At 37.3% G+C, this 25,462-nt stretch overlaps 1 protein-coding gene across 1 annotated transcript in view; it reads left to right on the forward strand.

Annotated features, from left to right (window-relative positions):
* The window catches only part of LOC587910 (peripheral plasma membrane protein CASK), a gene marked incomplete at its 3' end in the record, with an annotated part of 55,426 nt that extends 36,008 nt beyond the window's left edge, over nt 1-19,418 (forward strand). The window contains exons 5-11 of the mRNA XM_030982506.1: nt 6,904-6,976; nt 9,460-9,562; nt 11,914-12,089; nt 12,532-12,675; nt 16,841-16,924; nt 17,779-17,884; nt 19,255-19,418. Coding sequence (XP_030838366.1) covers nt 6,904-6,976; nt 9,460-9,562; nt 11,914-12,089; nt 12,532-12,675; nt 16,841-16,924; nt 17,779-17,884; nt 19,255-19,418 — 850 coding nt within the window. The remainder of the gene's footprint in view (nt 1-6,903; nt 6,977-9,459; nt 9,563-11,913; nt 12,090-12,531; nt 12,676-16,840; nt 16,925-17,778; nt 17,885-19,254) is intronic.
* Nucleotides 19,419-25,462: the final 6,044 nt, after the last annotated feature.

The raw sequence follows: 25,462 nt of genomic DNA on the forward strand, positions 1-25,462 counted from the left end.
TGTCAGTCTTTGGACTGTTTGCTCTTGGTTTTTGATGTTTTGATTTCAATAAATCCTATATATATACATGAAACACTTATGCCGAAACATTGCACAAAGATTCGTCATGTAGCGAAGGACCATGTTGAGTATCAACATAACTTTGTAATTGTATGAAGAAACGTCCTATAATGAAACTAAGTTTGAACAGGTCAGTTGACATGACACTTGGCTAATCATCATTGGATGCTCATGATAAGCCTGCCCAGTTAATACGTTTATTGTAAGATATCATGTTCCCACTAGATTCTTGATTAACATTTTATTTCTAAATGATGCTTTAACATTTGTATCAATATACAAATTTATTTGTTATTTTTGTGACGATCAGACTAGAAGAAAAAAAAGGATATTCCTTATTGTAGACCCATACAATTCTTGTATAGCTAGCTATACAATGGATACTTTTAGTCTGAGTGCGAGGTAAATTAATAATGCCTCTCCTTCAGGCATCCCTAGCAACTGTTGCTAAGGAGGTCATAATTGATAACTGCTGACACCTGAAGAGAAAGATATGTATTTGGTTCATTAGGTATGGACATTATTTTCAGCATGGCTGGGTTTCTATAATGGGTTTTAGTTTTGTACCTTTTTGTATGGCTTCTTGTCACTATGTGTTTCTGTTTCTCTCGCAACTAGGGTCATGTATTTTAATAGTCTCTTGTTTATCACTGTAATACCCTCTTTTTCAGTAACATTTTAATGGCAATTGTAAAGCAAATTTATTATTGAGCATCATGGACAGCAAATACATAGTAATTCTGATATGCCAGCAGTTTTGAAAAAATTAATCTTGAGGGTATGAAAACGATGTATACATGAAATATTGCAAATGTTATGAAAGTAAGGCAAATCATTTCTCCAAGAAAAGAGAGAAATTTGTGGATTGTATTTGATGTTTTTCTAAGTAGTATCCAAATGCGAATTGAAAACATTGAGGGAAGAAATATTCATATTTGTAAAATTTCTATCATTTACAGTATTTGATTAAAACAAACTGTTTGATGTGGTTTTTCAATTATTTTACAATCAATTTACTAGTATGCTCAATTCACACGTTCTCCCCTCCCCCAGAAAATGGTAAATAAGTACTCAAGAAGTAATCTCTCTTAACTAAATAGTGGATAGGGTCATTTAAAAGATGCCTTAACAAAAACTTAGAGATCATAGAAACACAAGGAGAAGAAGATGTTTTATTTACATGAATGAAGGAAATCAGAGAATCAGGGGGTTTGGAAGCTATCAGATTCTAGGAAATATAAGCCCTTTGAAGATGAAGCTTCTCTTTATCGCAGTCAATCTTTGGTCATTCAACGGAGATTGATGCGAGAGTCAGGTAATTAGTATTCGCAGCGTGGAGGCATCCTTTTATATCTCACACATGGCTATTACCAAAGAAGGTGTCTTTTACACTGCATTGCATCCCTACCAGTACCAGGTAGTAACTGACCAGAGTATACCCGGCTTAGTTTACACGTTTATGATGCATCAGATGCCCCCCGCATCGTGTCCGAAATAAATTTCTAGAGCGGTGTGGATGCTGGGAGATGCTTAGTGGAGGCTTGGTGTGACCCACATCTGTGACTGAAGGCTTTTATTTATACATGCATGCATAGGATGGGTGGTCAAAGACATTGCATATTTACAAGCTCTGATCCAACCTGTAAGAACAGAATCACCTTCTAACCTGTTACCTGTAGCCTAGCCTCTCATGTTGGTTTGTCTCTTTGTAGCTTGTGATGAATGGTTTGAAGGCACTTCTTTTGTTCATATTGTCATGGACATCTTTGTTTAACAGACTTATCAATAACAGACCCTGAATGTAAGGAAAGACTTCAGTAAAAAATGTAAGAAAAGTTTTTTTTAAAATTTTTTTTTAGGGGGGAGGGGAAGATTTAGAGTTCAAGGCTTTGTGGGTGCCCATGTGTCATAGATTTAAGAATCAAGATTCATAATGATTTATTGTCATGTAAAAATACATAAAATTTGACTTCAGAAATTTAAAGGTTATAGGGACCTTCAAGTGTTGATCTCTGTCTAAAATTATATCTCTCATCTAGAGGGGTTAGTTTGAAGGATTCCCCTGGCATTTTTGCTCGAACTCTCACTCACCTGTATTATCATTTTTTCTGCTTCTATGAAAACCAACTTATTAATATCAGGGTGGACTTCCCCTTTAATTGAGATGTAAACCCATATTAAAATTAATGTCGGTCTAAATGAAGCACCTCATTCCCTACCTTGACACCACTGTGAGGTGCAGATGGGGTAGAGGCAAGGAGAACTCAGATCCTTATCGCAGAAGCTATGTTCGCATGGCGCCATCAAAGAAAATATATTTACAACCTCAGATTTTCTAAAATCATTAAATATCCCTTAAGCAATGAAGAAGTGCCCCTATGCTAATTAATTACTCAAAATCAGTGTTTGTAACGATTGCAAACTCATTTCATTACAAATATACCCCTTTTACCCCCACCAGTGGCAATCTATATGTAATATCCCTTATTTTATGATGATGGCAATAATCATTCCCTTCTTATTAAAGAAGCACATTAAACCAATCTTCTCATTCAGTTTGAAAGTTTATGTTTCCTTCAGGTCACTGGTTAAAATAACTTAAAATAACTTAAGTAGTTGCTTTATTTATTAATTTGTCTGAGAATGTAAGAATGAATAAATATATTTTTGAAAAGATGAGAAATTTATCAAGTTTAAGTCAAGGAGATATCGTTGTTGATTGTAAAATAAAATATTAACAATTCTGTTCCTAGTGCTGAATGAACAACCCCAACATTGTTGATATTGTAACTATACAGGGGGGTGTTTCACAAAGATCCTAAGTTGAACTTAACTTAAGTTAGACTTAAACATTATGGAGAGCCATTTGTAGCCTTAAAATAAAATATATTCAAAAGCAAAAATAAAAGTATTCTAGACTTTTCATAAATTCCACATCAAAAACATGAAATCTCCTTGATAATAGAAAATATGAATGATTTGAATCAACATGTTATGCCTTTTAAAATAAGTTTCACAAAATATTTTCTAAGATGCTAACAGCTTTCTTTCCATAATTGTTAAGTCTAACTAATCGATAAGTTCAACTTAGGATCTTTGTGAAACACCCCCCCCCCCCCCCCCCCCCGGAGTTACAATTTTACTTCCCATTCCATCTGAGACTTATTTGTTCTAACATGTACTTCCATTATAAGTAAAATACTACCTTTAAGGCGAGAGAGAGACAAAAATAGCTAATAGTTCGTCAATATTTACCACTCCTGCATATTTACCACTCCTTTGGGCCAGTTGACCTTCTCCACATTAATGTGAGTCATGGCCTCTAGGAGTTTCTCTAGAGGCCTGTCTTCACTATCTCGAGATTGCCAAATATCCCGCTATTTAAACTATCCCGATCAGCAAACTATCCAGCTAATTCGCGTCTTCATCAGCCTGAAGTTGCAATTAGCGAGATATTCGGCCGAGATTGTCATCCCAAGATATCTTGGGATAGTTTGCAAAATATCCAGCTATTTGTCCGGTGCGTCATCACCAGACCGAAGACTCGCACTATGCGTTAACGCTGAGCAAAATATCTCGAGCTAATTTCTCAAGGTCGAGTTTCAAGTTTCGAGGTCGAATCTTGAACTGATCATCCCCGTGTCCACACACAACATTTTCCGTGATTAGGCGTGATTAGTTATCAGGCCTGATAAAAACCCGATTTAAATTGGTTTCTCGATTTGTTTTATATTTCCTGATTTTTTCCCGATTTTTTTTTAACTTCCCGATTTAAAAAAAAAAAAAAAAAAATCCTAATTTTTTTTTTAAATTTTTTTTTTTTAATCAATTTTTTTTTTCTTCCCTATTTTGCCCTATTTTCCCCCCAATTTTGTCGTAATTTTCTTACTCGAAAGGGGGAAATGTTGTTAGATGCCATTTTTTCCCCGCGAATCCTTTTTTTTTTTTTTTACTCAAGGGGGGCGTGGTTGAGGGGAAAACAAAAAACCTATTTTTTTTTTAATGCTCACTATCACCCCTGAGTTATTCCGTTCCGGGATAGTTATACTGTTTCGCGATAGTTATACAATGAAATTGTGTGTGTGGACGCTTACTAACTATACGTCGTATAACCAATCACGCCTAATCACACCTAATCATGGAATGTGTTGTGTGTGGACGTAACTAGTATAACTAGTCTAACTAGAACGGTATAACTGGGCGGGACTTAATGTGACCTCGAGCGAAAGGAGACCTGACCTCTCATTTCCGCTTCCATTTCATGATCGCAATAGCAAACTGCGCACCTATACAATATTTCCCTGTAGAGTTTCAGGATTACTTTCTTCTGTGTGTGGACATCCTTGAATTTATACAATGATTCTTTATACGACGTTTCTTGTGTGTGGACACCCTGGAATTTATACAATGATTCTTTATACGACGTTTCATTATAGAGTTTCGGGATAAATTGTTTTGTGTGTAGACACGCTGGAAGATGCGGTTTGTAACTTCTGGATTATTTCCCAAATCAGAAATAGTGAGCTATTTGGCAATCTCGAGATGATGAAGACGCGCCTTAGGAGCTAGACTCCACCATGCATGAAAGTACATTTGTATCCAGTCTCTGCCTCAGTCACTCCCAATGACGTGATTAGGGTTGCTGAGATATATGTCTCCATGTGAATAATAAATAGAGGGAGGCCCCGATCCTGTTTAGTTACCTAAAGAGGATTATTCCCAAGGTAGATCGAGGAGCATGGCTTGGAATACTACACTCTCCTGTCAGTCTTGTGCTAGGGTGCAGGCAGCTAGGAGAATGATCTCAGTCTGTCTCATTTGAATGTGATACCTAGTTATTATACATCTTTGACATCTCAAAATCTTCTGTCATTCATTCCCTCTCTCCTTTTCTATCTTTCATCTTGATTTATCATCCTTATTTTTTTTTACTTTCCTCCTATTCTCTCTCTTTATTTTTCAAATCCAAGCATCTCATAGTTTTGTCTCCCTTTGCCTCTTCCCCTCCCTCCCTCCATATCCATTTATGTTGCTGTAGTTTAACCCTATTCCTCAGGAAGGGGAAAAAGGGAGCCATGGTCGTTCACTTCCACCCTTCCCTGTCCCATTTCCCTATATTCATTTTCTCTCTTTTGATCCCTTTCCTCTTTCTCCATTTACCCCCATTTTTCATTCTTAAAGAATATTTAATAAATATTGAAGGATGCCTTGATCCTGTTTAGTTACCTAAAGAGGATTATTCCCAGGGTAGATCGAGGAGCATGGCTTGGAATACTAGACACTCTCCTGTCAGTCTTGCACTAGGGTGCAGGCAGCTAGGAGAATGTTTTCAGTCCTTCTCATTTGAATGTGACACCTAGTTATTATGTATCTTTGACATCTCAAAATCTTCTGTAATTCGTTCATTCTCTCTCTCCTTTTCTCTCTCCATTTCTCTCTTTCATCTTGCTTTATCATGCTTATATCTTTTTTACTTTCCTCCTTTTCTCTCTCTTTATTTCAAAATCCAAGCATCTCATAGTTTTTTCTCCCTTTTCCTCTTCCTCTCCCTCCCTTCATATCCATTTATGTTGCTGTAGTTTAACCCTATTCCTCAGGAAGGGGAAAAAGGGAGCCATGGTCGTTCACTTCCACCCCTTCCCTGTCCCATTTCCCTATATTCATTTTCTCTCTTTTGATCCCTTTCCTCTTTCTCCATTTACCCCCATTTTTCATTCTTAAAGAATATTTAATATATTGGAGGATGCCTTGATCCTAGCTGTTTAGTTACCTAAAGAGGATTATTCCCAGGGTATATTAAGGAGCATGGCTTGGAATACTGCACTCTCCTGTCAGTCTTGTGCTAGGGTGCAGGCAGCTATGAGAATGTTTTCAGTCCTTCTCAATTGAATGTGACACCAAATGATTATACATATTTGACACCTTAGTATCTTCTGTCATTCCTTCCTCCTTTCCCTTCTTTCAGCATCCTTTTCTTTTTGCACAATTCATCCTTCCCTCCCTCTTTCTCTTCCTTTCTCTCTTCTATTTCTCTACTCACCAATACCTCTATCCTTCTTCCTATTTCTAAGTCCCCTTTATTTATTTCCATTGTCCGTTTCTCTCTTGCGATCCCTCTTCATCTTTGTTTCTTTTCTAGTCTCCCCTTTTCACCATCAAAAATGATTTATATATATTTATTTAAATCCTGTTAGTTTCTCTTTAATGATAATAATAATAATAATAATATTCGGTTCTTGTATAGTGCATATCACATTATATTATATCACATTATCGTTCCACTTTCTGCATTTTCTTACTCTCTGTAATCCTTTTCTCCTTTTCTCCTTTTCTCTATTGATCCCTTTATCTCCTTCCTCTCTTCCCCTTTTCTTTTCTCCTTCTTTAGTTTCATATTTCTCAACGATAATATTTTTCTACCTCATTTCTGATTTTATCTCTCTCTCTTTATTATTCTTATTTTCTTCCTCCATTCTCAACTATTATTTGTCTATACCAGTCAGTAACCCTCTCTTCTAATCTCCTACGTTTGATCTTGATTTCTTTCCATGACCTTATAGTTCTCCGTATTTATATTTTATATGATTATACTTCAGTTCCCATCAGCATTTCCTCCTCATCGGTTGTCTCCATCTCCACATGCAATACATACTTTATATATTTTTCATTATCTATGTTACGATTTTGAGATTTAATTTGATATTCACAAACAAAACAATTACCCAACCAGGCTAAAGCATATTGAGCTACCTTGGAGCAAAATTGATATTGGGGAATAGGGAGAAGAAGTTTTATTTATGAATCACATTTGATAAATCAATTTGTATGTTTCCTTCCTTGCAGCCATTACATGAGACAGATCATGGAGGCATTACGGTATTGCCATGACAACGATATCATCCACCGTGACATTAAGGTGAGTTAGTCTAAGAAACTAGTCTTCTTGTTCTAGATTCCTATCTAATGTTCTCTGCAATGTGCATGGAATATCTTTGTGTACTTTTATCTGTCCATTCAGGTTGTACTATGATTATCTAGGCGTATACATTACTGTGCATCATAGTTTGAAGCTTTGTGAATTGTGACTTGAACCTTACACCTTATAGTCCCATCTTGGTAAAACACATTTTAAATCATGCTTTTTTCCCATAGTGTATCTGGATAAAACTGTGTTTCTTCTTATCCAACTTCCCAATTAATTTTTGATTTCAAGAGGAGAAACTATCCTCAGAATTTTGTCAATTACACATACCTCAAACACTGTGTGTGCTATTATAAGTTAAGCAATCAGCCTAATGTAAAAGGTCTTAATTTAGAGACTATATAACGAGTGCTGAAAGACATGCATAGAAAGTAAGATGTAGTTTTCTTGAGGGATGTAATGATTCATACATTATTCGATGACTTGGTCTCTGAGATGATTCAATTCTCCATGACCTTCATCTTTCAAAACTGGACTAGATGTTTTTCCGTCCCCATAGCTGGCTCTCTCTCTCTCTCTCTCTTTATCTCTCTTTATCTCTCTTTATCTCTCTTTATCTCTCTTTATCTCTCTCTCTCTCTCTTTATCTCTCTCTCTCTCTCTCTCTTTATCTTTCTCTCTCTCTCTTTAACTTTCTCTCTCTCTTTCGATCTCTCCCCTCTCTCTCTTTTGCTCTCTCCCCCTCTCTCTCTTTCTCTCTCCCTCTCTCTCTTTCTATCTCTGTCTCTGTCTCTGTCTCTATCTCTGTCTCTGTCTCCCCTCCTCTCTCTCTCTCTCTCTCTCTCTCTCTGTCTCTCTGTCTCTCTGTCTCTCTGTCTCTCTTTCTCTCTTCTGAGAGGGGAATAGAGATTTGTTCCTTGGTTGTGATTTGATTTGAAAGCAATTTGCATCGCGCAGCCTCGCACACAATACTGAATTTTCCATGAAAAAAACCTGGCAATAACAAACCTGGCAATAACATTGCTAGAGTGCAAAGTTTTAAACATATCCTTTTTTCGCCTTGCACAGAAACCGTGACTTAATCTGTGAAGACTGATTTGTTAGAGTGTTTTTATTTTTACCCGCTCTAAACTTCGCTTTTTTTATTTTCTGTCATAAAAATGACAACCGAAACTTAATCAAGTGCTCAGATGTAATTAAGATAAAAAGAAATATATTGTCCTAATGCCGTTTTGCTCCCTATGTTCTGTTCTGTCTTTAGAAACATTTACCGATATTCAAAATTGCTTTTGATTATAAACTTAATTTGTTAACATTGATCAGGAAGCTGTAATGAATGGAGATCCCGTCCAAGAGGCCCCTTTGAAGTCATCCGTGGCACCGCGCGTCTTTTGTTTCCCCTACCGTAATCCCCTTAATCCCCCTCCGAAACCGTACAGCTCCCTAGTAGCACTAAGTCCTCCCTTTCCACACACAGCCCAGCCAAGCGAGCACGGCGGCTTTTGCTTTGCCGGCCCGTACTTTGGGTGAATAGTGGTGCTAACTTGACAACTTCTAGCCCTAAATCAATAAATGCGCAAACAAATAACACAATTTCATTTAGTTCTTTAGGAAGATGAACCTTTGGACTACCTTCCTAGCTATGTACAAATTTCGGAAATTTTCGGAAAATGTCAATAATTAGATGAGAAAAGCATGATGATGAAAATCTTTCATTCGTTCTAACTCGTGATTTCCTTGGTCGATTTCGCTGGTTAAAATGGCCATGTCTTCAGTAGAGCTATCCGAGAACGGAAAACTCATTTGATGACTAATAGAAAGTTGCATTGGTCATATGTTGTGAATTCTGCATTTTATATGTTATAGCTAAATACATCTTCCCTGAACATGACTTAATTTGTCGGTGCCACGCATGGCTTCAAAGCCCGATGCTTGCATATTTTTGCAAAAGAGTGAATAGAGAACTTAGGGAAGCAGATGGCGTTGCGTAACATTTCGTACTATTTGGAATGCCAGAGAGGGACTGTGCATTGATATGGACAGCTGTTGATGGAAATGATGGCTGGAGAGGGTTACATTTCTTTTTGTTAAGCCAGGTTAATCTTGAATAATTTTCCCTCGGTAAATTCTTTCGAGACGGCATCTCCATTCATTACAGCTTCCTGCATTGATGTATATTTCATATGTATTGTAATTTATACATTTATTTGTATTTTTTTGTTTTGTTCAATATGTAATTGTTTATCATTGTATTTTGTTCGTTTTAGCGCTTAGAGACCTCGGTGGTAAGCGCTTTATAAACAATGTTTTTATTATTATTATTACTATTCTCTAAATCACTTCTTTCTTTGGATAAACATAATTCTTTGTTATACTTTTAAACTCTCTAGAACTTTATGTGCTTTGATGCCCACACTTTACAGTTCCACAGATATACACTGTCCTGCTAATGTTATACTCTTCTATCTTTCATGTAGCCTCACTGTGTATTACTAGCTACCAAGGAGAACTCTGCTCCAGTCAAACTAGGAGGGTTTGGTATCGCTATCCCACTACCATCATCAGGCCTCATTGCAGGAGGTAAGCTTGGGTTTGTGGATGGTTTTAGGACTGTTCAAAGGGATTGTGGATGGTTTTAGGACTTTTCAAAGGGTTTGTGGATGGTTTTAGGACTGTTTGGTTTGTGGATGGTTTTAGGACTGTTTAAAGGGATTGTGGCTGCTTTACAGACTTTTAAAAGGGTTCGTGGATGGTTTTGGGAATGTTTAATGTGTTGTGGATGGTTTAAGGAATTTTCAGAGGGTTTTTGGATGGTTTTAGGACTTTTCAAAGGGTTTGTGGATGTTTTTTAGGACTGTAACAATGTTTTTAGGGATGTTAATGTTGGTGGATGGTTTTGGACTGTATAATGGGTTTTCAAATGGTTTTAGGATTGTTCAAAGGTTGTGTGTATGGTATTAGGACTGTTAAAAGGGTTTATGGATAGTTTTAGGACTGCTTAACAATTAACCAAATACCAGTCAACGAGGAAGGGTTGGTAACGCTATCCCACTGCTATGATCAGGCCTCGTCGCACAAGGTAAGTCTTCTAGGACTGGATGATGCTTTTAAGGAATTTTGGAATCTTTCATTCAAGTTATAGGCATGTCAATAACGCTTGCAGCTTTAGAATATAAGCAGGGGTGCTGATTATCACTGTAACATAAGTTTTACAAGAAAGATGGACAAAAAGTCATTATTTCAATTTTCGCATGGCTTGGCACTGATGAGAGTCCAGTACATAAATGTCCCTTTTATCATTTTCATTCTCGACCCCAGACTTTTTAAGATGTAGGTCAGTTTCTTGAAGACCCCAAATATGTCAGTCCAGAATTTAATTCAAAATGGTATCGAGCCATGAGTATTGAAGGTCTTTGCCCTAATGACTTTAGAGGTTATTTAAGAGCTAAGCAGATAGGACAACATCTTGGAGCTTGGAGATCATTGGGTCTAAACCATCTCAGTTATGGCATTTATACTCAATGGACCAATTCATTGTCATACTCAATTCATGAAAGACCTTTGACCCCATTGAATACCATCTCTTGATTGAACCAATGGAAGCAAAGAAATTGAATTGTCTCAACTGGCCTTGCATATTTGACTACTCAATCCAATGTAGGCTGGTAATAAAGTAATTTCTAGCAGAAAAGATGTGACTTGAGTAGTTTCTTGAACTGGTCAACAGATGAGGCCGTCTGCACAGCAGTAGGTAGTTGGTTCCACAGTTTTGCAGCAACCGATGGAAAAGACAATTCACCAGCACGTTTCTTAGAGAGACACTGAGTGAGCCAGATGGATGATGATGAGCGGGTATTTCGGACTCGAGGACGACGAACCAAGCAGTCAGCTATGTACGGGGGACATCGGTGGTTGAGAGACTTGTAGACCAGTAGTAGGATCTTAAAAGCTATTCTCTGTCGTACACGCAGCAAATGGAATTCAAGTCGAAGTGGTGTTATGTGAGTCCGAAGAGGAGCAGAAAAGACAAGCCTTGCCGCTGAGTTTTGGAGTCTCTGAAGACGATCAAGGTCCCTCTGGCTGAGAACACTGAAGAGACTGTTGCAGTAGTCTAGTCTGGAAAGGACGAGAGCCCTTGCTGCAGCGTGGCATGTTGACTGATCAATAAACCGCCTCACCCTCCACAGGTTACGTAGGTGGTACTTGATGCTTCTGCTGAGAAGGTTAACATGAAGACTTAAGTTCACAGATGGTTCAAGTGTTACTCCCAGATTGCGGATGGACTTACATGGTGGGAAGGATTTCTCACCAATCATCAGTTTGACATCATTCATTAGATGGGATGACCGATGATGCGGTGAAGCAGAGACAAAGAATTCTGTCTTGCCATCGTTGAGTTTGAGCTTGTTCGCATTCATCCAACGCTGAATTTCAGTGATACAACTACTGAATCTACTCAAAGCTCAAAGATTCTTTAGAGTTAAAGGGATTGGGGCATAAATCGAAACTTAATTTTAACTTTTTTGTTTTTTTGTTGGTGTACCGAGTATAAACCGCACCCCCGACTTTGAATTTTTTCGGTGGCAAAAAGGTGCGGTTTATACACCGTTAATTACGGTAGTCTTTTGGGGAAAAATGAGTATGGTAAAACCTGTCACTCAAAGGTGTTTTTTTTTGAGGCACTTCATGATTATTTTGAAGTGCAATTTTTTTAGGGCTTCAATATTACACCATATCACTGACACTGATAACAAGTAGGGCCATGCATCTCAGATTTGTAAAACTGGAAACATTGTTAAACAATAACTTTTACCAGAATGTGCATGGGTTGTATATTTGTACACTGTACATGTAGGTCGACCATTTTAGAAATGATGGGAATACATGTAATATAATACTAATCTCCATACATGCTCCATTCCCCCTTCCAGGTCGTATTGGCACACCACACTTCATGGCACCGGAGGTGGTGCGTCGTGAACCCTACGGTAAACCTGTAGATATCTGGGGATGCGGTGTGATGCTCTTCATCTTACTCAGTGGTTCACTACCATTCTTTGGCACCAAGGATAGACTCTTTGATATGATCACCAAAGGCAGATATAATGTAAGATCAATATTTCATGTTATGATAAATGCAATTAAAATCCTTTGTTATTTCACCAACAATAACAACCACCTCACAAAACTAATTCATGCATCATTTTAAACTTAAATTATCCCTTAAAGATCACCCTGAAAATCATTTAAATAGTTCAGGATTAAAAATCGTAAGAACGAAAAATGAGTGAATGTAATAACTTTGATGTGTTAATGTTCAAGTCATTTTATCTATATTTTATCTTTGTTCAAGTCATTAATCTGCAATTGAAGCTGATTTAAGTATATACAAGTATTGTGTGAAACACCAAACATGCTTTTACAGAATCTTGTTTTGGTAATTTGGTCTTTTTGATGCACACTTGAACAAGAGGGCATTACTTTCAAGCATTATCAAACAATATATTTGAACTATTTCCCCTTTGTTTATCACCTTTGTGATTGTTCAGATGAAGCCCCGTCAATGGGATCACATCTCTGGCGATGCTAAGGAGCTGATCCGCAGCATGCTGTCAGTTGACCCTCGACAGCGTATCACCGTGGAGGAGGCCCTCGCACACCCTTGGCTAAGGGTAGGTCCACCTTCCCCAACGGTAATTGGAGGGTGATGTGAAACACCCAATGATCCCCAAGTTAAACAATGTGTGCTGTGCCGTGTACACATTCACATGTAACCATTCTTATCGCCATGTTTGCCGTGTTATCAGTGTGGATTTGCTGTGTGTGTGTGTGTCGGTTTGGAATTGGTTAGATTGATATATTACCAGCTGATAACTCAAAGGGCACTTTGCAGAAAGGGTAGAATGCTGGTATAAGTACCCAAGCTGTTACATCATAAAAATCTATTTTGTAGAATTTCTCAATTTTTTCTTCATTTCCCAAAAGAGCATCAAAAATAATGTCCGACTGTCGAAAACCAATTAAATATGTTAAGTATTGGCTGAGATATGACTATCTGAATAAATAGATGTCCTATGGGAACTCAATGTTATGAACTATAAAAGCTATAATTCTATTTTTGATGCTCTTTCGAAAAATGAAGAAAAAATTGAGAAAATGTTAAAAATAGATTTTTTTATGACGTCACCACTCTATAAGTGAAAAATAATTTGTAAGCTTTCACATTCTTTAATATTAACGTGGAAGAATATCATACTGCATATGTCCCCTTGAGGAGGATTGCTCTTTAAATGCTCATTACTCTAAATATGACAAGTAACCAGCTAATGGTTGTGGACCACACTTTCATGCCACGAGTTTGTGCAGTCTCATATACACATTTTTGTGTTAAGTGCATGTAACTTTTTTTTATCAAGACAGCCAATTTCTTATCATGTCTATGATTCCAAAACCTCAAAGAATTCATCCATACTTAATCTGCTACATGACCATACTTTCAAATCAATACCACAGTTTCTTTTACCATGCAATTGCATGACTAGGGCCCGGTTTCATAAAACTTCTTATCAATAACAAGTTACAATAACTGTTATAAGCTACTATAATCATGGCATTTGATTGGCTAAGAGCAAATTTGTCATAGAAATTTAGCATCTGTTATTAGTAACAAGTTTTATGAAACAGGACCCTGAATTGAAATTGATCTTCAAGGGACTGACTTCTACGTCTGTCATATCTACATGTACATGTATATATTAAATATTCTCATCTGCCAACGACAGTACATGCTCATGCTTCTTATGTTATTCAAAATTGCCTCATGTCATATAATTTGTGAAAGGTAGAATCAAATATTTGCATTATGAATTCTTTGTTGTCGCTAAGAAAGCATAAATGTATGTATGCTTCTAAGTTATCAACCAGGGGACCGATGGCTTTAGGTCCCCATTAAGGGCCTTGGTAATGAGGATTAATGCCTTACCAAAGGGCACTAGTGCATCGACTTCAATAGGGCTATAAGTTAGGATCATCACTATATGATATGGTCTGTTGAGAGCCAGAAGGGCATTAACTCATTATGTGTAACACAGGATTAATGCCCTTCTGGATCCCAACAGATTATATCTCAGAATTAAAATTATATTTTAAACAATTTTAGGTGAAATTTTTTTTTTAAAATAATTATTATAATTTTTTTTAAATAGTAAAAGAAAGAAAAACAAAAAAACAAACACAACATCAACGAAAGAAACAAGTTCATAGCCACCTAATACGAGTTCTGAACGTGTTATGCAATGAACTAATATGTTGATCGTTGATCAGACCTTTTTTTATTCATATAGATTAATAGCACATATACAACATAATATATGCAAATGCAAATTCATGCTAAATTCATGCATTCAAGCATTCAAGCATTCAATCCAATCCAATCCAATCCAAAAGATATTTGATATAGCGCCTTTTCCTTGCAGTTACAAAGCGCTGCACCCATGCTCTGCACATACTTTAATAAACTGATCACATTTTAATAACAACTTCTTGCAATGCTTAAAATAGTACAAGAATGAAATATGAGTCTGTAAATATTGTTTTCTGTAGTGGATAATAAGCATGCAGAAAGCTCTGAAAGTTAGACCACTCAAATGGCATTTATCCAAAAGTTCTCTTCCTTATGGGGTTTCCTATTACCGATCCTGGATAATTCTACTCTGTCCCAGTAACATGTTGTGACATAAATATGTGATACTGTTCTTGGAGACTGCAATAATTTTGTATTTGTAGGCTGTGAAATATATTGCACTCTAATTTGCCCTTTTATGAAACAGAAATTCACCCAGGCCACAAGTTAAACGTGTCACTATTGTTTACTGAAGAACATCAAATTAAAAGTTGCAGACTTTTGGGCCAACGGAGGCTTCCCACAGCATTGAGTATTAGACTATTGACTAGAAATGATTAGTAATCTAACTTGTCATCACACCGAAGGGAAACATTATACCACGGAAATGACACTTACTGGTAAATAAATAAATAGGAAATATGACAAAATGAGAGAAGATGAGCTGGATAATATTTCTAGACAAATTGGTTTAAGACCATGTGATAATAAATCATTCCATCTTGTCAAGATATCTGTTGATTGGGTAGAATATATGCGAATTAGCTGGATATGGATAAATTACAACCATAATTAGGGTTTGAAAGACATGAGGATGAAGCACTTGAGAAGAGCTTAAGTAATCAGAATCGGCCCTATTAACATGTTAACGATTTGAAGTGTAAGTAAGTTTGTCATGTTTGGAATGTTTACCGGTGGGTAATTCAAAATAGGAAGTAAGTTCAACTCCACCCATCGATAAAAGAAAGAAGAAAGGAACAGAAGGATACGACAGGAATGGAATAGGATAGTAGGATTAGCAGGGGAGAAGGAAGAGAAAGCAAAGGAGAATAATGCATACAGGAAAACAAAGGGTGAAGAACAAATAAGGAACAAACATATGCCATCGGCTTTGTACTTGAAAACATCAGTTCCTCAGTTTTACATTCCTAGAGTATAGTATTGGCATTCCTACAAGTGAGCATTTTTATGGCTTCTAAGTCAACAACTAGTCATAAAACTGCATTTTCAATCAATTTGTTAAAAAGAATCCCATTTGAGCATCTTAATTGCGTAAGCTATGCTTCAAGTCATTTGCAAGTATAGACTAGGGGGATATCTTCACAATCCTGTAGAACTACTCTACTTTTGGTTCTTTTTAAAGCTTTATCATCTCATTTGTTGATGTTTATATCACCTTGTTGTGAGTATGGCCTATGTGTGTCTATGATGTTGTTTTTGCTAGGGTTTTGAGGTAAGTATCTTGTAGCCAGCAACCAATGTGATACAGTGGGACTGCAGTGGTTTGTTGTGTAGTACTCTACATGTATGGGACATGGTATCTGTCGGTGAAGTGTGCATGTATAGGGTGCCAAGATACCAATTGAACATAGTAGCCATTGGTGTTTGCTGTCATTTTTTTGTTGCTCTTTATCATTTTCTTTTGCATTCCATCTTTGTGCTGTGCCTATTATTCAAAATTTATTTCATACAGTGCTAAAGCAAAGCCTACATACAGGTATACATGGGTTTAATATACATATATTTAAAGCGCTATATAAGAACTAGCTATTATTATTATTTAATATATAAGTACAGACTCAAATGAGTGGTTTATTTTTGGTGTGTTCTGATTTTAAAAACAGTGTTTTATAGTTTTTGGATTGCATAAGTCAGAATTGTTTGCTATAATGACATTGCTCAGAGTTGGTTCCAAATATACATGTATGTACAGGAGCGAGGGGGGGGGGGGGGGGTGGGGGTGGTGTAAGGTTATATACTTTAGGAAAAACCTTTGAAAGTTATTCATGAGACTGATAATTTGAAGGTGTGAAGTGACCAACAGAAGGGGTCATTTTAGTTATATGTTCAAGTTGTTTTATTATGTCATATACTTGTTTGGATGGTACACTGAGAAAAATGTCTAAAGTGAAAAATGGATGATAGTCGAAGAGAGTGAGAGGGAGGAGGCAGGGAGAAAGAGAGAAAGGGAGAAAGAGAGAGCGAGAGAGAGAGAGATAGAAAGATAGATAGAGAGAAAGAGACTTTTTGACGTATGCCTCGAGGTTGGAGAGTGGGGCAGGGATGTGTAAAGACATGCAGATTAAATTACATGAATAATCCAGTGCCTGCAAATGGGAACATTTCATTTTTCGGCTTGGGTTTGCTAGATTAGAACATAAAAATCACAATAAGCATCAAAGCCTTTTATTCATTCTAACAATCTTTTGTTTGTCTTTCTTCTGATTGTTTGCTAGGAGAGGGATAAGTTTGCACCCAAGGTGCACCTGTTAGAGACAGTGGAAGAGCTCAAGAAGTTCAATGCCAGGAGAAAACTCAAGGTAAATAACACAACTAATTTACTGAAGGATTCTTTCAATGCACCATAAGGAATTACTTAAGGTAAGGTGATCCAAGCATTTAGAAATTGATTTGGCGTGGAATAACCTGAATATTGGTGTGATAAAAAGTCTGCCAGTATGCATGTATCCTTCTTCCATTCTCTCTTATTTTATGGAGTAAGTACTTTTTTTGGCCTGACAAGAACTACATCTACAAAATAGGAGCTGAGAATGCGACAAAACCCAAACTATCAATCATCTAGTCTCCAGTTACAACATTCACCAGGCTCCCTATGGTTTTGGAGGCCTAAATGAGCTTGGTGATAATGCAGCGGATTGGCTTTCAAGCAGCCTTCCATCACATTGATATATGCTATCTTGTAATAGTTTGGGAAAGAAATGTAATTCATGATCAGGAAGTTTATGGAAGTACCTCTTTAAAAAAAAAAAAGGTTCTGCTTTTATAGACCAGGTGAGTGTTTCACAAAGACTAAGATCGACTTTAAGTTGGACCTAAGTATGGCAGGCTGTTCATGTCACTGTTTTCTCTCACCATTTACTGGCATTGGTCACTCAAGGGACATACAAATCATGGTCACAAATCTGCAGAATTTAGATTTTGTGATAATTCATTATTGAAGGAAAAAATATATCTTTAGATCATAATGGTAAGAGCAAGCAGTGGCATGAATCGCCTGCCATAGTTAAGTCCAACTTACAGTTGATCTTAGTGTTTGTGAAACACTCCCCAGAAAAGTAAATGCACGGCAGTGTTGTACCCATCTACTTTAATTAGTGGTCACAATTGTGTCTAAAGTTTCTTTGTTGTTGTTGTTGTATTATGATGATTGCAGGGAGCTGTACTAGCAGCAGTAGCCAGTCACAAGTTCACAAGCTTCTACAGTGATCCTAACACAAAACACATCACAGACTTTGCAGATGAAGACCCAACATCTTCAGGTAGGTTTCATCAATTCTCAATTTTGGTTAGGAGCCAGAGCATATAACACTGAGTTCCCATAGGACATATATATATATTCAGATCGTCATATCTCAGCCAATACTTAACATATTCAATTGGTTTTCGACATTTGGACATTATTTTTGATGCTCTTTTAGAAAATGAAGAAAAAATTGAGAAATTCTAAAAATAATTTTTTGATGACGTCATACTTCACCACTCTATAGGTCCCATTTGTTGTATATGATGCATTAAACAAAACACATAACAGACTTTGCTGATGACGGGCCTACATCGTCGGGTAGGCCTCAAAGATATCTTTAAGACCTAGGGCAAGACTAACTCTTGGGCACGTACAGGTTATAATGGCTGGATTTGGTGATATGTCAAATTTATTCCATATCTTGTCTTTCTCCAATGTCTAAAACAAAACTAACATCACAGACTTTGTTGATGATGAGCCTACATTGTCTGGTAGGTTTCATAGAAATCTTCAAGACCAGTTTTACCTATATACCAAGTAGGCGATATTCAATTTCACCTGTTATCTTTGTATTGAGTTGATTTAGCTACAAGAGAGTTAGTGGACTGCTCACATACAAGTGAAATAAATTCACATCTTCTATTTTGTTCAAATATTCTATCAATAAACTTGGTGACAGGCTTGGGACAATAAGGTAAACAAAAAATAAGTTGCCCTATTATCTCATCTGTCTGCCGATGCAGTGATATATGAGCAGTTTTGTATTTTTGAATTATTTGAGTGTGGTATTGATGAGAATATTGATGTTCATCTATTGTGTTGAACACCTAGCAATACAATACAGTCAAGAAATCATGTTTGTGATAAAGACTCATCTTTGGACTTTGGGTTGGTACTCTCTTTGAAAGCATCTAGAATACTGAGATACATGTGTACTTGAACCTTATACAGATATATCACTTTAATCTGCCTAAAAACAAAAAAAAAACCTTGCACTGAAAGGAATTGCGTGTGACAGGCAACATTTTAAGGGTATCAAACAGGTTTTCACAGCCCTGTGTGAGAAGATACACAAAATAGGAAATGCACTCCACCTGTGTGTGAAGTGGTTTGCTGCAGGCCTCAAGTCTGACTGATCCCTTGGTCACACAGAAACACCTGGAAGAACCGTGTGAACCATGCAGATGGTTGATGTTACCAACGATGTTAATTTCCTACTAACCATTTTGGGATCTGGATTTGGATTTGTGATATTTTGGAACCTTTGTACAGATGGGTGAGATAACAAGTGTATTCAATTTGTACAGTGACCTACATGTGCATGTGAATGTAAGTGTGTTCAAGATTTGTGCAGATTATTGATATGAGTTTCCTATCCTTCCTTAGGTGCTGTGGCCCAAGTGTTGGATAGTCTAGAAGAGATCCAGTGTCTGACAGACTGTGATGAGAAGGACCTGGACTTCCTACATACCATCTTTGAAGACACCCAGTTACACTCGCTGCTAGATGTAAGTCAGTCTGATGACAAGGATGGTGGTGATGATGATGATGATGATAATGATGATTCTGATGTTTGATGATGATGATGATGATGACGACGACATGGATGATGGAGATGGTGATGATGATGATGTTGATGATGGTGATGATGATGATGGTGGTGATGATGATGATGATGGTGGTGGTGGTAGGGATGACAGGGTTGATGATGTAGGTGATGATAATAGTGTAGGAGATATCTGATGTCTAACAGACTGATGTGAAAGACCTAGACTTCCTCCATATGCTCTTTGGAGACACCCAGCTACACTCATTGCTAGATGCAAGTCCTTGTTATTACCAGTGCACCTGTCTTATAATGTGTTGTGTTGCATTAAATTTTGTAAATGTGATTAATATTTTGTTCTTAAGATGTGACGATGGATCAGTTCTAGTAGGAATATGCCTTTTGTGAAAAGACTGCTCAATATGATAATCATGATGATGGTGAAGATGATTTTGATGATTTATACCAAATGAATCAAAACAATGGATGATGATGATAACAATGGTGATAGTAGTAGAGATGATGATGATCACAATGATGATAATGAGGACGACCGTGATGTGGCTGGTTACCATGTCAACATCCTCTGTGTTTTATTTTCATTTCCATTTCAAACACATTCTTGTGAGTAATCTCATTTCCACTTTATTCTTTTTCTTCTTGGAAATGTAGTGTGCATACTGCATCATTTTGTTTGCAGCTTTCAGTTGAATTTACTCACACAAGTGACACGACAATGGCAAGATTTGTCACTTCAGCAATTATTACTCAAAAGGATTATCAGAATTTAGATTACTTTGCTAACATGTAAGTTGAGTATTGACCATGATCCATTGGAAACCACTACATTTCACAAAACTTGTCATCAGTGACAAATGACAGTTTTTGCTATAAGTTACTGAAATCCTTGCTTCTGATTGGTTATCAGCAGATTTATCACTGATTTTTGTCATTTGTCTTTGAAAAAAAGCTTTGTGAAACAAGTCCCAGGTACTCACTCTTCTTAAGAAGTGACTGTAATGGATGTAGAGCTGGGAGGAAAGTCACAATGTCTCCCTCTTGTGGCAGGTATCAGTCCAGACATTTTGTGACTGCCCTTCATTATGCATGCACAGGCATGCTGTATGCTTACAGACAGGACTCAGAATGAGGTCAATTTATAATACAACCCCTTAGCCAAGTTGTGTACAGGTTTTTAATGAAGATGGACCACGACTATTTGTATGCACAGCAGTACTGCAATGGATGTCTCTTATATTGACCGGTTAATTTCCAATAAAAATGCGAAAATTTCCAATGTGTATCATAAATAGAAACCACTTATTTTATTATATCTTCAAAACCAAAATTGGATTTCTCACAAACACAACCACCTCATTTGGGTTAGTAGACTAATCATACACACCAATTATTGGTAAATGTACTTGTTCAAGCAACTCCTACTAGTCCTATAGGGTGTTGCAAGAGCAAAATTTGCAACCGATATTTGTAATCGATTTTGTTAGGATTAAAGTTTTAACAATTAATAATAATAATAATAGCTAGTTCTTATATAGCGCTTTTCAGGACCGAAGGCCCTCTCAAAGCGCTTTACAGATATATATATTATTACCCCGGTCATAGGATTCAGGCTTACCCGCACACAATGTATGCACATTCTCCACTCCCTGGGGAGCATTCCAGCCAGGCGTCTTTTTTACAAGCGCACACGTGCTAATCTAACCACATTAGCTTTCGCATCCTACCGGGTACCCATTTACACCTGGGTGGAGAGTGGCAAATGTAGATCAATGTCTTGCCAAAGGACATTAGTGCCGCGGTGGGATTGAACCGCGAACCTTGTGATCCACAGTCCGGTGACATATCCACTCGTCCACGACACCTCTAATTGAATTAACTAGGTTGAGCTTTTTTTCTCCCCCCTCTCTCTCTTTCTCTCTTACTACAAGGGCGTTGCAAGAGAGTTGAGTTGTGATCAATTGCAAATTTGCAATTAATCGCAAGACTTACGCCTGATTTGGGGGATTTGCAATTGATTGCAACTTTCTTGCAATGCCCCATTAGTTTAAAAACCTGCACCATGATTAGAGTTCATTCTGTAGACCTACCTTATTGTGTTCTGATGTATGACACCAGACCATATAAAGAATGTACATTAGAAAGCAATTCATATGAATACTACTGTAGTCTAGTGATTACCAAATAAGTACTACTACTACTAGTAGTAATACAGAGTATTCATAATGTGCCAACTCCACATGAATATTGTGCTCAAGGCACTAAACAAAAGTAGGAACATGAAAATAGACAACAGTGAGATAAGTTAGAAAATACAAGTAGATCTACTGGAAAGCAATTATGAAAAATATGAGTTTTTTTTTTTTTTTTTTTTTTTTTTTGGGGGGGGGGGGGGGTGGGAGATTTTCACAACGATCTCCAGTTGAAATATTATGACTGTCTTTTGGCAACAAGAACAATCGTAGCCCCGACTTTCCTTCACAAATTATGACCGACTCTCACCCTCCTCCTCCCGAAAAGAATATTTGAGTCTTGCCTATGACTGGGTAGAGTTTGTTGACCCATGGCAGGTTGGAAACGCCCTTTCATTGTGAAATGTAGTTTGTGGTTAAATTCAGGAAGTAGGGATGCGTCGTTGTAATCATTCTCAACCGGTTCCTCTCATGCTGTTAACGTGTCTATAGCTTTACAAATTTTGGGGAAAATTATGCAATATGTATCGATGCTGTGGTCTGTATCTGTACCTGTTGTAAATACTATATCTTTTGGGGTTGTAGTAGTATTCAGTGTATTATCATTTTTTTTATTTATTGTAAACCGGATATTCAGATAAATTTGTTCTAAAACAATTTTCTGCTCATGTTGATTCATAGTGTACTTACATGTAGATCTACATATATAATGAGCAATATTGTGATAAACTTTCCATCTAATGATGCCCCAAACACTCATTCACTCACTCAGGTCTATTTTGTTAGGATACTACACAAATCTAATGTAGATATACGCCCTCCCAGGCAGCTGTGCAATATATCGCACTAGCAATACCACTTGGAAGAAAATAGGTTTATCTATCACTCAAATTTCTAAAAGTTCATTCAATTTGATTTAAAAGTGAAAATTATCGATATAGCCAGTTGAAACAAATAGATATCTGTTTTAGGGGCACATCATATGCTCAGGCCAAGAGTGGAAATTCCTTTGCCAAATTGTTGTTTACTTCTAAACCCAGAATACAAGTCAGTCTTATTTGCTTTAATGCCTTTATGTGAATATTTAGAGATTTTTAGAACGAAGAGTAATTGCTTACAGTAGGCAATATGTAAAACCGTAAAACCAATAAATGTATCGAGAAGCTCCCTCTCCTTCTGTTCTCCTTTGAGCGAGAGAAGCCAGAGGATACAAACCACAGAACGTAAACGGTCTTACGGCGCAAACATGAATGTTATCGATTCTCTCCTCCTATCCCTTGCCTTTGTGAGTATGCACTCAATAAGACTCTTCAAATGCAACATTATACAGGCATTGGATTTCATGGCCTGTAGCTCTTCAACTGTCTAGGTTTCACATGCAAGCTCTTTATCGGCTGCTAGCTCTCGATTTATTCCCATAGCAAGTTTTTACACAGCGGTGTAGAGGCGTCGTGGTCTAGTCGATCAACACTGGACTGTGGATCACATGTTTCGCAGTTCGAGTCCCAGAGCAGACTAATGTTCTTTGGCAAGACATTCATTTTAATACATCAGTCACTCTCCACCCAAGTTTAGTAAATGGGTATCTGGGAGGAGTTTATTATTTGAATGCTTATATTGCCTTTGTGTCTTGTCACAAAAAAAACAGAATTGTCAAGTACTTGTCAATTACATGTATATGCTTTTCTTCAGTGAATCAACGACATAGGGGAAAATCAGCTGAGAGTATCCCTAGTTTCAAAGTAGTTGCTTATGACCGAGGGTTCTTGGACTTTCATGGCTTTCAATGTTTTGGTGAATGTTTGGTGTCCGCTCTAACACTCTTGGATCCGCATCAGCTTTGTAATAAGAGTGTGAACTAACTTAGTGTGAACACTGTCATGATATTCCATCATTTATAGTCCTGCAGCGTAGCAGGAAATAAACATTCTCATCTTTCACTTAAACACACTTCCCTTGTGGCTTGTGAGGTGAGATGAGACAATCTTAGATTGGAAATAAGAACTTCCTATTTGAAGTGCTTATGAAATCACTTTTCAATCATGTGAAAGGCATATGAATGAATGAAAGAGAGAGTTCTTAAGCCAGAAGATCTGAACACTGTACAGTAACTTAGAATGCTTAATTCTAGGTCAGAACTATCTTTCAGTCATAATAATTGTGTAGGGCATGAGAGAGTGAACTCTTTTGCAGAACAAATGTAAAGACAAGGCACAGTCATATAAATATGTATGGACATTTTTGAGAAACTCCTATAAAAGCCATAGATGTAACAACGTCTCTCAGGCCTTTAAAACGTCTATAGAAACGACTAAAAGCCGTGAATGTAAACATATCCTTGTCTATCTTCCTCTCTGGATGAGCTAGGGCAGTCTATTTGAGAGAGGCCAACATCCAAACTATTCTAGGCATGTATGTGTGATGAGGTGAGAGAGATATGAGAGAGAGAGTACGTCGCAGCATGGCCGTTGTCGGAACATAGCCTTATCAAAGGAGAAGAGAGTATCATTGATGAGGTGACAGAGATACTGGAGAGTATTGCAGCCCTGGTTGTAGCAATTGCTCCTCATCCAAAGAAGAGTTCTTGTGACAAGAGAGAGAGAGAGAGAGAAGGTACTAGCGTGTGTTGCAGCCCAGCCGTTGTCAGAAAGTCCCCCCCCCCCCGCCCTCTCCCCAACAAACAGAGCTTTTTTGATGACGTGAGAGAGATAGAGAGAAAGATGAGAGAGAGATTGATTGCAGCTAGCCAACGTTTTGGAAAAATTCTCCCACTTTAAAGAAATGGACAGTATATCTGAAGAGATTACAGAGAGAGAGAGAGAGAGAGAGAGAGAGAGAGAGAGAGAGAGAGTGAGTTGATACGTCCCCCTCCCCTTACAAAGAAATGACCAGTTTTCTCATGAGATGAAAGAGATACAACTGTACGAGAGTGTGTTCTGGCTTGGCTCTGCCCAGCGGCCTAGCCGTTGTCGGAACACTCCCTCTTCAAAGGAGAGGACAGTATCGCACCAGACAAGTATCACTCGTCACTGGATTACAGTTGTTTTATTGCATACCTCCCCTCCGCAATTTTGGCATGACATTTAGCATTTGCTACATGTACTGGGGACAAATAGGGGGCTTGTACATGTACGTCACTTGGAATTGGAGATGTACAGTAGGCCTATATCTATCTCTACATGTGTCTTTAGATGCTTGCTTATGGCTGCTTTATTGCAACTACATATACTTAATAAATCTTTGATAATCACATTTTTTGCTTGCTGTTAAAAACATTTTCTTATGACAATTGAAATGTTATTCTTGCATAATGCATTAATATTCTCTTTGTAACCATCCTCTAAACCTCAACAAAAATTCTTGAGTAACCATGACAAAAATAGCAACAGATATATATTTGATGACAAGTATATCTTGTTTGTGACAACTGCACCTAAAATGAAATACTTTTTGTTCCATCTTGTCATATTTGTCATTAAATTATCTTTGAACAACAACAACAACACATACAGTATGTTAAGCATGATAGGGTGTGCTTTGCACCCTTCAATACATTTCTTCTAAAGAGTTATTATATTAGTGAAGTGTCTTCATCATGATATAGAAGGTGGTGTATTGTTATATGCCATTGAGCTGCGTGCGAGTGAGTTGAAATCTTTGTATCTGTCAGCCATGGAGTGGGTAGGTAATATATCCATAGTACACATTGTTTGGATCCCTGTTCTTCATTAATCTTGATTGATAAACCAGCAACATGGTGGCATCTGTTACCTTCATCTCATATACAGCCCTTCGTTCAGCTTCATCCTCAATACTGAATCCAAAGCAACATGGCTGC

This window comes from Strongylocentrotus purpuratus, unplaced genomic scaffold, assembly GCF_000002235.5.
Source record: "Strongylocentrotus purpuratus isolate Spur 01 unplaced genomic scaffold, Spur_5.0 spur5_scaffold_12, whole genome shotgun sequence".
Classification (NCBI taxonomy): domain Eukaryota; kingdom Metazoa; phylum Echinodermata; class Echinoidea; order Camarodonta; family Strongylocentrotidae; genus Strongylocentrotus; species Strongylocentrotus purpuratus.